Source organism: Marmota marmota, unplaced genomic scaffold, assembly GCF_001458135.2.
Source record: "Marmota marmota marmota unplaced genomic scaffold, marMar, whole genome shotgun sequence".
Taxonomy (NCBI): Eukaryota; Metazoa; Chordata; class Mammalia; order Rodentia; family Sciuridae; genus Marmota; species Marmota marmota.
The window spans coordinates 24,036,656-24,054,383 of record NW_026000082.1 but is presented as its reverse complement, the minus strand read 5'-3'; the positions used below and the strand labels follow the sequence as shown (position 1 = coordinate 24,054,383).

The 17,728-nt window shown below is 39.4% G+C and overlaps 1 protein-coding gene across 1 annotated transcript in view; it reads left to right on the top strand.

The window, feature by feature from the left end:
• Positions 1 to 14,441, top strand: part of Smap2 (small ArfGAP2) — a 48,080-nt gene extending 33,639 nt beyond the window's left edge. The window contains exons 5-10 of the mRNA XM_015485203.2: positions 2,897 to 2,983; positions 3,944 to 4,025; positions 5,004 to 5,110; positions 6,398 to 6,563; positions 7,010 to 7,326; positions 13,082 to 14,441. Coding sequence (XP_015340689.1) covers positions 2,897 to 2,983; positions 3,944 to 4,025; positions 5,004 to 5,110; positions 6,398 to 6,563; positions 7,010 to 7,326; positions 13,082 to 13,207 — 885 coding nt within the window. The 3' untranslated portion in view covers positions 13,208 to 14,441. The remainder of the gene's footprint in view (positions 1 to 2,896; positions 2,984 to 3,943; positions 4,026 to 5,003; positions 5,111 to 6,397; positions 6,564 to 7,009; positions 7,327 to 13,081) is intronic.
• Positions 14,442 to 17,728: the final 3,287 nt, after the last annotated feature.

The following is a 17,728-nucleotide window of genomic DNA, read 5'->3' as shown; positions in this document are numbered from 1 at the left end:
TGATTCAGATGTTCCTAATTACATTGCTGGCCCACCATACCCATGAAAACAAGCTTTTTAATTATTGGATGTTTTCTCTTGGAAAGGAAATACCTCCTGTTTACCAAAAAACTATTTCAGAATTTTTTTTTAAATTTGATGTGTTTAACTTGTTTATGTTTTTATTGAAGATTTTAATGCTAAGAATTAATATTTACTAGGTAAGAGCATTTAATTTCAACAAAAAGAGACTGACTTTTAAAAAGAATATCCTGGGGCTGGAGCTGTAGCTCAGTGGCAGAGTTTTTGCCTATCATGTGTGAGGCACTGGGTTTCATCCTTAGCACCACATAAAAATAAACAAATAAAATAAAGGCATTCTGTCTATTTACAACTACAAAAAAAAAAAAAAAGGTATTCTAAAGTGTTTTGTTTTTGTGGGGCTGGAGATTGAACCTGTACATGCTTAGGTAAGTGCTCTATCAGTGAGCTACATGCTTAGCCAATTATTATTTTTTAATAGATAAAGCATTTTCAACTTCAAGAAATAAAGTATTCTGTATTAAAGTACCATACTATATATGAAAAAGACAAAGCTGTATGTGTTGTGATTATCAAATTATTTTTACAGAAAATATGAAAAGTTAAAATTCACAATTCTTATCATCTTTATTAAGGCTTATCATCTTGCTTTATCTCTTTTGTTCTATATAGGAGACTTATTTAAAATCTAATATGGGAGTGGGGAATGTAGCTCATTGAAAGAGCACTTGCTCAGTATGCTCATGGTGCTGGATTTGATCCCCAGCACCACAAGAAAACGCAGAACTCTCCAAAAGCTAGTTAGGTATAATGTCTCTTGTTTTCCTTCTCATGATTCATGTTATACATAACACATCATACATTTCTATGTTATTTACTTACATTGAATATCTTTTCTTAGTGAATAGGTAAATCAGTATCATTTAGTATTCTCTTCTGTGACATAAATGTGGTTATTTAAGTTTTTCTATAACATAAATAATTCTGGAATGAATGTCTTAGTACATGTAACTTTTTTCATATTTTTTATTATTTTCTTAAGATTCATTACAAGATATGGTATATCTAGGTCAGATGATTCCAATATTTGTCTCATCATACAGTTGGCAATGTACTTTCCAAAAGTTATACCATTTTTTACTGTCTTCTCAGCATGGTGTAAGCGTTCTAGTTTCACTTCATTTTACTTAGCATAATGCTCTCAAGTTCCATAAATTTTCCCTGAAGATGACATAATTTTATTCTTTTTTTTACGGCTGGATTATGTGCATATATTATGGTTTCTTTACCCATAGTTTGGCTATTGTGAATTGTGCTGCTACATGGGTATGCATGTAGTACTGTAGTATATTAATTCTTTAGGGTAAATACCAAGGGGAGGTATAGCTGGGTTATATGGTGGTTCTATTTCTAGTCTTATGAGAGCTTCCATACAGATTTTCATAGTGGTTGTACTAATTTACAATCCTACTAACAGTGTATAAGTGTTCCTTTTCCTCCACATCCTCTCCAGCATTCATTATTATTTGTATTCTTGATAAACATGCCTGTATTCTTTTTTAAAAAATATTTTTTAACTATTTCTCTATGTTTTTATGTGACACTGAGGATTGAACCCAGTGCCTTATACATGCTAGGCAAGCCCTTTACCACTGAGCCACAAGCCCAGCCCAATATGCCTATATTCTTAAGGTTACTTTGTGGTTCTGTTTTCCATTAGGTGTTTATTTGTTGAAATGTGACCAATAACTTTATAATTCGTAAAAGTATTATGAAGTGGCCTCTGAAAAACTTCAAAAACTGAGAGACTTTCTAATATTTTATTTATTTATTTTTTTGGGGGGTGGGTACCAGGGATTGAACTCACAGGTACTTGGCCACTGAGCCATATCCCCAGCCCTATTTTGTATTTTATTTAGAGACAGGGTCTCACTGAGTTGCTTGCACCTCGCTGGTTTTGAACTCACGATCCTCTGCCTTAGTCTTCCAAGCCACTGGGATTACAGGCATGCACCACTGTTCCTGGCCCTAATATTTATTTTGACATGCTTTTTGGCCCTAGACAGGCAATCCATGCAGGACACCCTATAATCTTTTTTTTTTTTTTTCTTAAGAATTCCCTAATTCTTTCTTGCCTTGTTTCCTTAATTCTTGTTTTTCTAATCTTTAATCTTAAAATTTAGGTCTGTTTTCTCATTTTTAAAAACAAAAATGAATATTGACAGGGCCTGTAATTGAATTTATNGCAGCATTATGGACTTTTAAGGAGGCAACTTATATTTGAAGATTAGTTCTGAACTTTAATGAGCAGAAACTGATCTTCTTTGTTTAATACTTTTCTGTCCCAATGTATGTTCATGAAACAAATACTGGTACACCAAATTCCATTATCCACATTTGCAATAACTGTAGCAACTTCTCAATTCTCTGGAAGATCCTACTCCATTAATAATAAGCCACAGTGAGGCTTATTGATATTTATTGCCATCTCTCACAGCTCTGCCATTCCCTGCCCAACAAACGAATTTTATCAGCATTAAATCTACTTGTAAAAATTCAATCATTGCCAGGCACAGTGGCCCACGCCTATAATCCCAGCGGCTCAGTTGGCTGAGACAGGAGGATGGCGAGTTTAAAGCCAGCCTCGAAATGGCGAGATGCTAAGCAACTCAGCAAGATCCTGTCTCTCAATAAAATATAAAATAGATCTGGGGATGTGGCTCAGTGGTTGAGTGCCCCTGGGTTCAATCCCTGGTACCGAAAAAAAAAAAAAAAGAATCACTGGGGATTTTTGCCGTCCTTTGTGAACATTTAGGATTATAGTTTATTGAATCACCATGGGGCTTATGTTCATTATCTTGTTAAATCTTTCTAGAAAGAGAAGGATGACAAGTGGAAAAGAGGGAGTGAACCAGCTCCAGAGAAAAAAATGGAACCTGTTGTTTTTGAGAAAGTGAAAATGGTAAGTGGGAAAATCCCTGCCCTGTGTGATGGTCTTGTGTATGTTTATATATGGAGGGAGGAGGAGAGGCCTCATGGTGGGCAGGTGGGTTTGATACCATATTTTATCATTGTACCTGAAATAAGGGGTTCCACATTTAGATCAGATCACCTGCTGCCATTTCTGCTTCTTGCCCATTACCTATTGCTGCCTGAAGTGTTCTCTTGAAAGCTAGATGACAGCTTGGAAACTGCATCTGTCCTATTTAAGCACAAGTCATGTTCCATGCTAGAATGACATGGCTGCATGACAGCTTCTGAGCAGATGCTAATTCCACAGTAGTCCTTGTTAGACCTCATGTGCTTCATTTTCCTTTTGCATTTAGGAGCAGTCCAGAAGTTAGGCTGCACTAATTTCCTTTTCCACATGGCTACTGTGGCTCTAGTAGTAGATATTCTGAATATAAGAGGTTGGAATCTTGGGAGAGAGGACTTTTTACTATTGGGTAAGGAAGACTCTTTATCACCATTGTGAATCATACTGTCTGTGGACAGTCACTAGTGATAATGGCAGAGTGAATTAAGTAATCTTTAAACTGATCTCCCTTTAGTGTTAAACTAAAAGATTTTCTAGCCACTGGAAGATTTGTTGTATAATCAGATACCTACTTTTATCCTTGATTTTTCTTGAGACCCAAAACTACTACTTCTGTTAGATTCCTTGCTCAGTGATTGTCTTGGTTTCAGAAAGAACTGCAACTCTAGAAAGCTAACCAAGTATAGACAATATCTTTATTTTCACTTCAGGTTTGGTTTATGCACTCAAGCTTCCTAGCACTTCCTGGGTTTTGTTTCTTTGATAACTGTCTTTGAATAAATAGCAACTATACCACAAGAATATGTGTGGCTTTATAGTGGAGAGGGGGGAAAAAGAGTTCAGAAATACCTGCTGATTTCTTTTTATAACATATTTTAACTTTAGCCACAGAAAAAAGAAGATTCACAGCTACCTCGGAAAAGTTCCCCAAAATCCACAGCGCCCGTCATGGATTTGTTGGGCCTTGGTAAGAGTCAGACTTGTCAGCCCCCACATTCTTATATATTTTGATGAAATTCTATGACTGACCCTGAGAAGATTGGTAGAGATGGGACTCTCATTTGTGTCTTCTTCACTAAGATTGTTCTCTCCTGTTCTTCCTGTTATGTTTTACATTTGAGCCATTGCTTTAAGAAAGTGTTTACTGGGACATTTTTCAGAGCAACAGTACAGTGTAGTGGTTAAAAGCATGGCTTTAGAGCCAAGTCCCGACACATATGTATGTAATCTTAAATAGTGACATCTGAACATTACTTTCCTAATCCGTGCCATGAGGATGGTAAGTTTCTACTTCAAAGGTGTTGTTGGAAGGATTAAGTGATATAATGCCTCTAAAGCTCTTAGTGCTATGCTTGACACATACTAAATGTTTGCAGTTCCACTTAACAACACCTTTCACCCTTTTGCCACTTCCCTATACTCTACTCCCTCCCTTATACTCCCTGCCTGCACCCTTGATTTTTCAGGTGCAACCAGTTTCAGAGATTGCCTGTTACTCTGTGGCCATTCTTCCCTTGAAATATTAATCTAGTGATTTTGCCTCTTTCAGAAAGAAAGCCTGTTCCCCTGCCTCTCATCACACTGATGGCTGTACTTTGTTTCAGTCTTCTGCTGTTGACTTAGGTTATTGGCTACTTAGGCTTCTAATTTCTTTACCTTTTATTTTTCTCTGAAAATGAATCCTATACACTGTTCTTCAAATTGCCAGGAAGGAGCCAGCCAGTCCTCTAGCCTTTGTACTGATGTAGCAGTCAGGCCTGAGTTTATCCCATAGCCTTCTTGCAAATATGGGGGGGAGGCCTCCTCTGAGAAGGCCTATCCAAGCTAACAGTAGGCGAGATTTCCAGGTCCATGACAGAGCTTGTGGGCCTTCTCTTTCTACTTCTTGTCTGCAATAGCAGGAAGGAGTAAGCAGTGCTACATTTTGGTTTTGATCTGTTTCTAGATGCTCCTGTGGCCTGCTCCATTACAAATAGTAAGACCAGCAATACACTAGAGAAGGATTTAGATCTTTTGGCCTCTGTTCCATCCCCATCTTCAGTTTCCAGAAAGGTGAGTCTTCTGGGATTCTAAGGATTAAAGGATTTTCCGGAAAGAGTGATAACTTAATCATAGAACCAAGCCATACTTCTTGGAAGAATTTGATTTTCTTAATTCTTCCCTTGACACTGTATCATCTCTGTCACAGCCTAAACTCATTGTTCATACTGTTTTGTTTTTGCCTCACAGAGTGCCCTTTGAGTGGGCTTCTATCAAAGGTCTGTCAGAGGGCTGGGGTTGGGGCTCAGTGGTAGAGCACCTGCCTTGCATATGTGAGGCATTGAGTTTGATCCTCAGCACCACATAAAAATAAATAAATAAAGATATCATGTTAATCGACAACTAAAACAATATTTTTAAAAGGGGGGGGGCGGTGCTGGGATTGTGGCTCAGCAGTAGAGTGCTCGCCTAGTACGGGTGGGACCCTGGTTCGATTCTCAGCACCACATAAAAANTTTACAGTACTGGGGATTGAACCCAGGGCCCACATGTGTTAAGCAAGTGTTCTATGACTAATCCATACATATTTCCAGCCCTGTTTAAATTTTGGGGTGGGGGACCATTAAGGATTGAACCAGAGGTGATTTACCACTGAGCCACATACCCAGTCTTTCTTTTTCATTTTTTATTTTGAGACAAGGTCTCACTAAGTGGCTTAGGGCCTTGCTAAGTTTCTGAGGCTGGTCTCGAACTTGTAATCTTCTTGCCTTAGCCTCCTGAGTCACTGGGATTATGTGCTACTGTGCCTGGCCCCTTTTTAAATTTTATTTTGAGACAGGATCTCACTAAGTTACCAAGACTGGTCTCAAACTTGTGACCCTCCTGCCTGAGCCTTCCAAATAGCTGGGGTTACAGGGGTATACTACTGTACCTAGACAAACCATGAATTTTTAAAAAAATATTTTTATTTTTAATTGTAAATGGACATAATACCTTTATTTTTATTTATTTATTTTTATGTGGTGTGGAGGATCATACCCAGTGTCTCACATGCACTAGGCAAGTGTTCTACCACTGAGCTACAACCCCAACCTGAACCATGAATTCTTTTTTTTTTAAATATTTTTTTAGTTATAGTTGGACACAATGCCTTTATTTTATTTACTTTTATGTGGTGCTGAGGATCGAACCCAACATCTGGCATGTGCTAGATGAGCGCTCTACCACTGAGCCACAACCCCAGCCCCTTAACCATGAATTCTTATTGCAAATGATAGAGGCAGCACAAGGTGATGGAGATCCTTATAGAGACCCCCATGAAGATTATTCCACCAATCCCCCTACCCTCTGTGCTCTAAGGTCGTAGGATCCATGCCAACTGCCGGGAGTGCTGGTTCTGTTCCTGAAAATCTGAACCTGTTTCCGGAGCCAGGGAGCAAATCAGAAGAAATAGGCAAGAAACAACTCTCCAAGGACTCCATCCTCTCACTATATGGATCCCAAACGCCTCAAATGCCTGCCCAAGGTAGAGTCCATGGAGTCATAGCTTTGTACAAGGAAGAGATATGAGAATATACACACAGAGTTTTTTGTTGTGATGAGGGACACTTGCTTTGGGGATTGGAGTATCATATAGGAAACATGCCTGAAACTGACATTACCTGTAAAAGCACAGAGTATCAACAGACATATAACTCAGGGTCATACTTTTGTGGGTTCTGATGTCAGACCTCTGTGAAGTCTGAGTCAAGGCTTGGATTTGGCCTCTTAAGGAGAAGTGGCCAGGTCAGTGCCCCATTGATAAACCACAGCAAATCTGGTAGAGAATCTCTCTAACTGCTTTGCTATGTATAACAGCATTCTGAGTTGAGAGTAGTCTTAAAAAACTCTAACTGGAAAAGTAGCCAGTGAGAATTTGGGCTAACTTTGTGTCCTTTCCTCTTTAAGATGTGATGTGTGTTTTCTTGGCAGCAATGTTCATGGCTCCTGCTCAGATGGCATATCCCACAGCTTACCCCAGCTTCCCTGGGGTTACACCTCCTAACAGCATCATGGGGAGCATGATGCCCCCACCAGTCGGCATGGTAGCTCAGCCTGGAGCTTCTGGAATGGTTGCCCCTATGGCCATGCCTGCAGGCTATATGGGTGGCATGCAGGCATCCATGATGGGGGTGCCGAATGGGATGATGACTACCCAGCAGGCTGGCTACATGGCAGGAATGGCAGCTATGCCCCAGACTATGTATGGGGTTCAGCCAGCTCAGCAGCTGCAATGGAACCTCACTCAGGTGAGCTTCCCTGTTTGATCTGATATCAGACTTCTGAGCCTTCCTCAAGCCTATCTCACTTCTCACCTTTCCCTTATCCCTTGAATGCTTTCCATGTAAACGAGATAATGCCAGAGAGACATTCTTAGATTTGCCTTCCTAGAGTCAAAATTTTCTGAGGAGTTCTTATTTCCTATAAAATAAGGGTAACTATCTAAATCTGAGTCTACACTGTCTCAAAAACAAAACCAGAAAGACTTATATGGATAGACAATACAAAAATAAAAATACCTGTTGTCCATTGCTACCATTATTATAGGCTTCCAATGACATGACATTAGCATCGAACACCCAAATCCAGCAGAGCCAGCATCACAGAGGAGATTGCAGAACGTGGATAGGGAAGCAGGGCTTATAAGTGACAGAACGCAGATGAAGTCACCTCTCAGAGGAGAAAGGCCTACCCTGATGGAGACATACTGAGACCAGTTCTTGGGCGGGGGAGGGGATTGAAAATAAGGAATTTGAAATACATAGGATTATAGGTTATAGCCTTGGAAAAGTTTTGCATGGCAGAGAGATAGGTGTGACTTAGAAGAAGGAGGAACTCTTTGGAGACCTGATAGTGAAAGGAAAGAAACAAATTTGAAGTGGAAAAGAGAATTACAAAATCAGGAGATACCATCCTTCTTCCCAAATGATTATTTTCCTAATTAACAGAAGAGGGTGGTCTTGAACTCAGAAATCTACTAAATCCTCATACCTGTCTATATTATCAATGATTTGGAAAAAAAAAAAAAGCACTAAAAAATAACAGAACATGACAGTGACATTTATACAAAACTACTGAAAATAGAAAACAAAACTTAAAACATTGGACTGGGGCTGTAGCTTGGTGGTAGAGTGCTTGCCTCACGTGTGAGGCACTGGGTTTGATCCTCAGCTCCACTTAAAAATAAATAAATAAATATCAAAACATTTCAGGTAATGGAAATTCTCCCTTCAAAAAGTCATTAAGCAGGGGGCTGGGGATGTGGCTCAAGCGGTAGCACGCTCGCCTGGCATGCGTGCGGCCCGGGTTCGATCCTCAGCACCACATACAAACAAAGATGTTGTGTCCGCCGATAACTAAAAAATAAAAATATTAAAAATTTAAAAAAAAAGTCATTAAGCAGAATTAATACTGTTAAAATGGCCATACTACCAAAAGCAATATACACATTCAATGCAATCCCTATCAAAATACCAATGACGTTCTTTGCAGAACTATAATTCATTTGTAAGAATAAAAGACCCAGGATAGCCAAAGCAATTCTATAAGCCAAAAAAGCAATGCTGGAGGCATCACAATACCTGACTTCAAATTATACTACAGAGCTGTAGTAACAACTGCATGGTACTGGGATAAAAGCAGACACACAGACCAATGATAGAGAATAGAAGATCCCAGAGACAAACCTACACATCTATAGTTATCTGATCATTGACAAAGGTGCCAAAAACATACATTGGAGAAAAGACAGACCCTCTTTATTGGGGGGGACCAGGGATTGAACCCAGGGTGCTCTACTACTGTGCCACATCCCAGCCTTTTTTAAAATTTTATTTAGAGACAGGGTCTCACTGTGTTGTTAAGGACTTTGCTAAGTTGCTGCGGCTGGCTTTGAACTCGTGATCCTCCTGCCTCAGCCTCCCAAGTCACTGGGATTATAGGCATGCACCACCATGCCCAGAAAGAAGGCACTTTTAACAATGGTGCTGGGAAAACTGGTTATCTATATTGTAGAAGAATGAAACTAGACTCTTATCTCTCACCCTTTTCCAAAATCAACTCAAAATGGATCAGACTTAGAAATTAGATCAGAAACTATGCAACTCCTAAAAGAAAACATAGAGCTAAACATAGGCATAGGCAATGACTTTCTCAATAAGATTCCTAAAGCTCAGAAAATAATGCTAAGAGTTAATAAATGAGATAGCATCAAATTAAAAAGCTTCTGCACAGCAAAGGAAACAATTAGGAATGTGAAGAGAGAACCTACAGAATGAAACCACCATAACCCAATTATACCAGTCCTCAGTATTTATCCTAAAGAATTAGTATAGTGTGATACATGCATACCCATGTTTTTAGCAGCACAATTCATAATAGCCAAACTATGGAATTTACCTAGGTGTCTATCATTAGATGAATGGATAAAGAAAATGTGGTATATATATAAAAACAATGGAATTTTATTCCACCATAAAGAAAAATGAAATTATGTTCTTTTCAGGAAAAGGGATGGAACCAGAGACTATTATATTAAGCAAAATAAGTCATATTCAGAAGCTCAAGAGACATATGTTTTCTCTCATATGTGGAAGCTAGAAAGGAAAAAGGAAAAGAAAGCTGGGGGGTAGATCTCATGAAAATCAAAGGGAGATCAGTAGAGGAAACGAACCAAGAGGTGGAAGTCAGGAAAGGAGGGGGGAAGTGCTAGGTAGTGACATTGGCCAAATTATATTGTTATATTGTGTGCACGTATGAGTATGTAACAACAAATCTCATCATTGTGTACAATGATAATGTTCCAATAATAATGTGGGAAAAAAAGAAATGCAAAAAAAAGTATTTATGATTTCATTTAAGTACCAACTCTTTTCAGAGGGGAAAAAAAAGTCATTAAGCAGAATAAAATTGTTAAGCAGTTTACCAACCTGAAGAGAATGTCCTTAAACATTTGCAGATAAACAGCTTGAATTGAAAATTCAAAACTTAGAACCAAAAATGGACAAAACACTAGAAGTTTTGAAATGAAAGTTTATTGAATTCAGGAAAGAAATCAAAGAAAAAGAGAGTTATCTTAGAAATAAATTGAATAAATTCAGATGAAAATCTATTTGACATTGAAGAAAGATGTAAAAACAGCTAAGAGAATGAAAACTAAATATAGGAAGGGGTTTGAAAAGAATCAGAGAAAGTATATTATAGAAAGTAGGCAAAGATGGGCTGGGGTTGTGGCTCAGAGGAATAGCGCTCACCTAGCATCCGTGAGGCACTGGGTTTGATCCTTAGCACCACATCAAAATAAAATAAAGGTCTTGTGTTCATCTACAACTAAAAAATAAATGTTAAAAAAAAAGTAGGCAAAGAAAGCCTAACACAAATACATTTGGAAGACACCTTATCAGGACAGAATTAATATATTTAAAATTATAATACAAGAAAACTTTCTAGAAATAGAGTTGTAAATAACATTAATGGGCTCACTGTGATTCTAGAAAAATTAACCCCAAATAATCTACTCTAAAACATCCCGGTAAACTTTTAGACTTTAAAGAACAAGAAAAAATATCAGGAATCTATCCTTTTTCATACTTCCCTCCCAACAAAACTTAATCACTTCCTGGAAACAAAACAAAACAAACAACACAAACCACTCAGGTTGACATCAGATTTTTAAAGGCATCATTCAAAGGACCACAAAGGGAATCTCCAAGACACTCAAGTACACGTGAGATAGGTATTTTACAGCCAGTCAAGCTATCTTCAGATGTGAAGCCTGTAAAAAAATATGTATGCAAGAACTTAGGAAACGTGCTTACAAGCCTTTCTGAGGAATCTAACAGAGGTGAACTTCATCCACCTAGGAGACACGTTTTGGCACAAGGACTGTTGATGAGCATTGAATGTTTATTAAGAACCTAAGACTAAAACAAGGGTAGTAATAAGGATAGGAAAATTTGTTGTATTCTTTTTTTTAAATTATTTTTTAGTTGTAGTTGGACAGAATATCTTTATTTTATTTGTTTATTTATTTATTTTTAATGTGGTGCTGAGGATCGAACCCAGGGCCTCATTCATGCTGGGTAAGCACTCCACCACTGAGCCACAGCCCCAGCCCAAATTTGTTGTATTCTGACAAACATAATAATACAAGTAAAACAAATAGAGGAGGGAGGAAAAAAAGGAAAGTAGACTAAGTTAATTAATTGTTGCAAAATAAATAGATATAGCTGGGCATGGTGGCACATACCTGTAATCCCTGTGGCTCAGGAGGCTGAGGCAAGAGGATCACAAGTTCAAAGCCAGCCTCAACAAAAAGCAAGGTGCTAAGCAACTCAGTGAGACCAGATCTCTAAATAAAATACAAAATAGGTTGAGTACCCCTGAGTTGAATCCCCAGTACCAAAAAAATAAAAATAAAGATAAATAGGTGTAAGTCAAAGGATATAGGAAGCTGTCAAGCTAAATCATAGAATCTTGAGTAAAAGAGAAGGAAATTAAGGACAACAGTATTAGTATATAGGTAATCACTACAAAAAAATATGGAACATTTTTCTTTTATTTTGGGGGTGCTGGAGATTAAACCCACAGCTTCCCACATGCTGGGCAAGCACTGTTCCACTGAGCCTTGTTAATTACAATTTTAAAAAATGTCTTAGCCAATATATCAAACAAAATTACCAATAATAGGACAAATAATTATCATGTGCTTCCTGATATCTTGTACTGAGGAAGACACAATATCACCTACATAGAATTCTTGCCAAAAAAATATGTAACCTGTACCCAATCTTGAGAAAATATGAGATCAATACAAATTGAGATACAATTTACAACATAACTACAATTTACAACATAACTACAACATAACTTTCCTGAAATATCAATGTCAGGAAAAAAGAAAGAGTGGTGGAAGAACTGTTTTAGATTAAAGGAGACTAAAGAGGTGAAAATGAAATGCAGTATACATTAGAGTATTGGGTTAAATTAAAAAAATGTTAAATTTATTGACTGTGTTAATCACATTACGGTTCTAGAAAGGCATTCATTCCTATGGGATGCCTCCTGATTTATTGAGGGGTGAAATGTCATGATGATATCTGCAACTTTTGATGCTCCTTGACATTGTTTATATACATACATATTCATATATCTCACACATACAGAGAGGGAGAGAAAAAATACAATAAAATGTTAACAATTGATGAGTTTAAGGAAGATACATATGGGTTTCTTGTACTATTGTCTCACTTTTTTTTTTTTTAAGTTTAAAATTTTCTTTAAAAAGTTGGTAGAAGAAAATAGACATTCTCCTAAAGAAAAATAATTTATTTAGAAAATGAACTAGACTCAGGAAATTTAAGGCATTTTTCTTTGACAAACTGTTTTATCTGTTTGTGGCCAGGGGCCAATCTTTCAAATCCAATTCATAATGAGGCCCCTGCCCCACCCAGGCCTCATTCCCATGACTCCTCTCAGCTCCTTCCCTTCTCCTACACTGAAGATGTGTTGGTCTCCACTCCTCTTCCTTTATTCATTTGGAACAGTACAGTTTATTTTTCCTTCTGCAAAGGAGCATGCTCAAGTGCTGATCTGACAGTAACTGCTTTCTGCTGGAGAAGAGGCAGGAGCGCTGAAAGGGGTGCTTTTCTTTGGTCTCTTTGAGTTGGCCTTGATCAGTTAACAGGCCCCTTTGGTTATGAAAAGGAACTGGAAAGGGAGAAAAGAAGGGCTTCTTATGCTGTTTTTTTGCTGATGGACCCAGGATCCCTTTTTTCTCTTCTGAGCATTGGTCTCTGGCAACATCACCCTTCTGATAAGTCCTTTATGTGCATGATGTGGTGTCCTTGAAGTGATCTCTTAAGGTTCAGGGCAGTTGTGTACAGTAATAGTCTCCCTTTGTCTCGATCTCCCTCCCCACAGACAGAAGGACTCCTACCCTGCCTTTTGTACTAACTGGTTGAATGCCCACAGCCTAGTCTGAAAAGTCTCCTCTCTCCCTTCCAGATGACCCAGCAGATGGCTGGGATGAACTTCTATGGAGCCAACGGCATGATGAACTATGGCCAGTCAATGAGCGGTGGAAATGGACAGGCAGCAAATCAGACTCTGAGTCCTCAGATGTGGAAATAAAAGCAAAACACCTGTATGGCTGCCACTTTCCTTAGCCTTTGCTCTCCCCCTTCTTTCCTCACCTCTCCTCCCCACCATCCCTTTTTCCTACCTCTCTCTATTTGATTTAGAAATTGCTCAATAAGTCATTTGGGGTTTGGCATCCTGTCCAACCCAGCCACTTCCCAAACATGCAGACCTCTCTGTTGCTCTATGTTGTTCATGTCCCCTGGCCATCCTGACTTCCTCTCCAGCCACAGCCCCTATCCTTTCCTGGCACCAGCACCTTAGAAATCGTTGGCAGAAGGCACTTGAACCACAGGGAAAATGTGCACACTTTTCAGTACCTTCCCTCAAGGTTGAACCTCCTGTCAGACCCTTAGAAAGGTCTGTGGCATTGTGCATTAGGCAAAGGGGAGGGTGTAGAGATTCTTCTATATGTGTTAATAAGCTATTTCTAAGTGTTTAAAGTTTTGGTTAAAGAGAGGTATCATGTTCCCATGCTTTATGGGAATGAAAAAAGTCCTGCAATCAAATTAAATACTCCTTGGGTCTTGGATCAGGTTGACCCTAGCCTTGGGGTGAGGCAAGCCCCTTCCTGTGTGGATGAGCAAAAATATTACTCCACTTTGCCCTGAGTTGCTTTCTGGATCTAGGGCTTCAGGACTCGCTGCTTCAGTCAGCCTTTATTAGCACCAAAGACTTTATGAAGGTCCCATACAGATGCACATCCCTGCTGCCTCCTCCCTGCCATCAGAGGATCCGGCTCCATGGCTGGAGGACCAGCCCCAGTGTGGGGATGCAGAGCTTAATCTGTGCACTGCTTATGTGTATGTACATGTGGATATCGCCTCCCACCCTCTCCCTAACTGCTCTGGGCATTTTTGTTTTTGTTTGTTAGTTTTAGGTTTATAACAGAGAGGAGTTAATTTATCAACAGTCTAAAACTGTTGCCAGTTTTTCTTATATTTAAAAAAAAATTACCATCTCATCGATAGCTCCCTATCTCCTTTCCCTTCTCCCATCTGCCAGTCACTCTTCATACCCACGTATCCAGGTATTTTATTTGCCCACCTGTTTCCCAGTGTGTGAGGCAGAGAGCCTGGACAGCTTTCCTCTCAGCCATTGTTCACCCCACTTGAAAATTCAAACAAAAAAACTTTGCTTAAAGGATTTCATGTGTGGGAACCACAATGCCTGTTTGCCTTTCTCCTGTGTATGTGTAAATTCCTTAATAAATATTGCAGGGAAGGACTGTTTGCTTGTTACTGTGTGTTACTCTTGGAGGTGGGTGAGGTCCACATAGGTTTTCTACTTTCCAGGAGCAGTTCCTTCCTTCACTTCTTGTATTTTAAAGAATTTTGTTCTTACCCAGCTTTGAGCGGTCAGAAAGGGGCTCTCTCTCCAGTGAATGCAAAGAATTGTGAACAAGGGTCACAGAACATCAGAACTAGGAGCATGTTTCCCCCCACAGATAGAGAAGCTGAGTCCCAGGGAGAGGAAGTAGTTGGTCAGGGGTCTGCCAAAGAACCGCTAGAGAGCCTGCTGAAGAATCTGGCTTTCCAGCCTCTTGTTCTTTCCCTATGCCTGGGTGATTAAATCACAAGTTGGAATTCCTCCCTGCCAAGAAAGCAGTAGCCTTGCCTGGTAAAGGCAATTCAGCCCTCTCTAAACTGTCAGAACAAGGAGGGGCTGGACTTCTGAACCAGTGGCAGGAATTAGAGACAAAACACTCATCCTGTGGCACACAACTGTAATCCAAGCAGCTCAGGAGGCTAAGGCAGGAAGATTGAGAGTTCAAAGCCAATCTCAGCAATTTAGTGAGGCCCTAAGCAACTTAGCAAGACCCTGTCTCAAAATAAAAACTAAAAAGGGCTGGGGATATGACTTAAGTGTTTAAGCACCCCTGGGTTCAATCCTTAGAACCAAAACAACCCCCAAAACAAAAAACAACTCGCCCTGGAGTGGTATGAAATACAGCAAGCAAATGGTCTGTGGTCCATTTCCTCCTCTAATTGATTCTCTTTCTGTTCTCAATAGAAAGGATGAGCTCTCCCTTCCTCTCCTCCTTTTGTTTGAGTACAGTTTTATTTATTTATTTTTTGGTACTAGAGATTTAACCCAGGGGTGCTTAACCACTGAGCCACATCCCCTGCCCTTTTTGTTTTTTATTTTGAGGGTCTTGCTAAGTTGCTTAGGGCCTCGTTAAGTTGCTGAGGCTGGACTCCGATTTACAATCCTCCTGGCTCAGCTTCCCAAGTCATTGGGATTACAGGCGTGTGCCACTGTGTCCAGCTTGAGTACAGTTTTTGAGTGCTTACACATAGAAGCAGGAGTATAGAGCAGTGGCTGAGGAAGCTCAGGATCAGGCTGCCAGCATTCGTATCCCTCTTTCTTTGGGATCCACTATTAAACTCCTGGGTCTCAGTGCTAAATGGAGCTAATGATAATACATAAGAGAAAAAGAAGTAATCCCTGTGGTGCATTTAACACATTGTTGGGCCTTTAGTTAGTAAACACTCAGATATTAGCAAATATTTTGTGCCAGACTTACATTAGGCATTGATTGATTCAGCCAATGATTAGTGTTTACAGTATGCAAAACACCATCTTGGGCTCTGGAGAGAAAGCAATAAATAATATCCCAACTGCATGGGCTAGTGTGTTAGGAAAGATGGATAACGAACAAGTAAATCAATTTTATTTCAGAAAATGTGTGCATGGGGACTATTTGGATGGGGTAGTCAGGAGAAAGTTACATTTGAACGGAGATCTGAATAAGCAGCCTGTGAGCTGGAAATCTAGAAAAAGAGCAGGATAAATGTGAACGTGTCAGAAATTAGAAGCATAGGTTTGGGAGCCATCAGCATATGGATGGCATGGAAAGCCAGGAAAGCAGATGCATTTGCCTCAAAAATGGCAAGAACAGAAAAGGACTGTCATAGGCTATCAGCTTTTAGTATTTCAGAAGAGTAGTTAAGAAAAACAAACTGAATCTGGCATAGCCCCTACTCTTAAGAAGCCAATGGTCTCATGGAGCAACAAATTTATAATTACTTACACAGTGGATTATGAGAGCTAAGGAAGAGCAGCAGTTAGGGAAACCTTCCTAAGAACTGTGTCACTTGAGCTAAGTGAATGTGTTTTTGTTTGTTTTTGTGGTGCTGGTAATCAAACCTGGGGCCTCCCCATCCCTTTTTATTTTATTTTGAGACAGGTTCTTGCTAAATTGCTGAGGCTGTCCTCAAACTTGATGATCCTCCTGCCTCAGCCTCTGGAGTAACTGGGATTATAGGTATGCACCACCGTGCCCAACTCAACTTGAGTGTCAAAGGGAGAAAGAATGGTTAACCATTGAGGGTAAGAAGACTATTCTGGATAGTACTATGTGAACAAAGAAAGAACTCCAAGAACATAGACCATTTTGGGGAGTATAAGCAGTTTACTAATTTCTAAGGTTGATGTAAATCTGGGGTGTAAAGTGGGACAGGAGGAGTTGGGCCAAATCATGGAGTACTTTCTAAACCCTAAGAAGGAATTTTACCTGAAGTATGAACAGTGAGGTGACATGGTAGATTTGAGTTCTAAATAGCTCACTCTTGCACTGCTGTGATCAATATGTTTGAGGAAAGTAGACCAGAGTCGGAACCAGAGATGGTAGTAGCTTAACAAGGGCCATGATCATGGGGGTAGGGGAGAATGAAGTGACTTACAGCGGCAATTCCTGACCGATTATGAGACACACGTGAGATTCTTCTAGGTGTGCCTTAGAAATGCTAAAGCAAGCCTGGGTGAGAATACATAATATCACCTCTTGTATATCTAGAATATAATATCTACATAAAAAGGGCTCTGAAAAAGTCTTGTGATGAAGACAAAGTTTTTTTATGGTTTTCTAGCATTCACCAACATTCATTTTGTCATGGAATCCATTTTTCCGAATTATCTAAGAATAGAATGCTATTTGAGGAAAGCAACCAGAAAGATGCTCTAAGAGGTGGAGTTGGAAGGTCTCAGTAACGAGTGAGATGTGGGGTGGAGGAAAAGGAAGAATCAAAGAAATCTGAGTAAAAGAATTTATAGGAGAAGTGGGTGGTAAGAGGTTTGGTTTTAGGCATGCTGAATTTGGGTTAAAGAACTGGATTTAGAATCTGAGCTTCAAGGAAGTGGTTTGGCCAGAGGAATTAATTTGGGAGTTAACCCCATCCAGGTGGTAACTGAAGCCATGGGATGGGATCAGAGAATGGATTTGTGAAATAAGAGCAATGGGCTGGGGACAGAATCTTGGGGATAATTTATTTTTAATAAGAGTTAAGGAGGAAAGGCTCAAAAAGGAGAGCAGATAGAATGAGGATGAGGAGAAACAGTCAGTCATGGAAATGCCAAAGAACCCTACTACAGTATCTAGAAGGAGAGATGACCACAAGTGTCAAATCAGCAAGGGCATCCCATGAAAAAGGATTATTCAAAGAACTATTCAGCATCTGAAAACTTCTGCAAAAGTAATTTCAATGAAGTTGTAGGGCCAGAAGCCAGTTTATG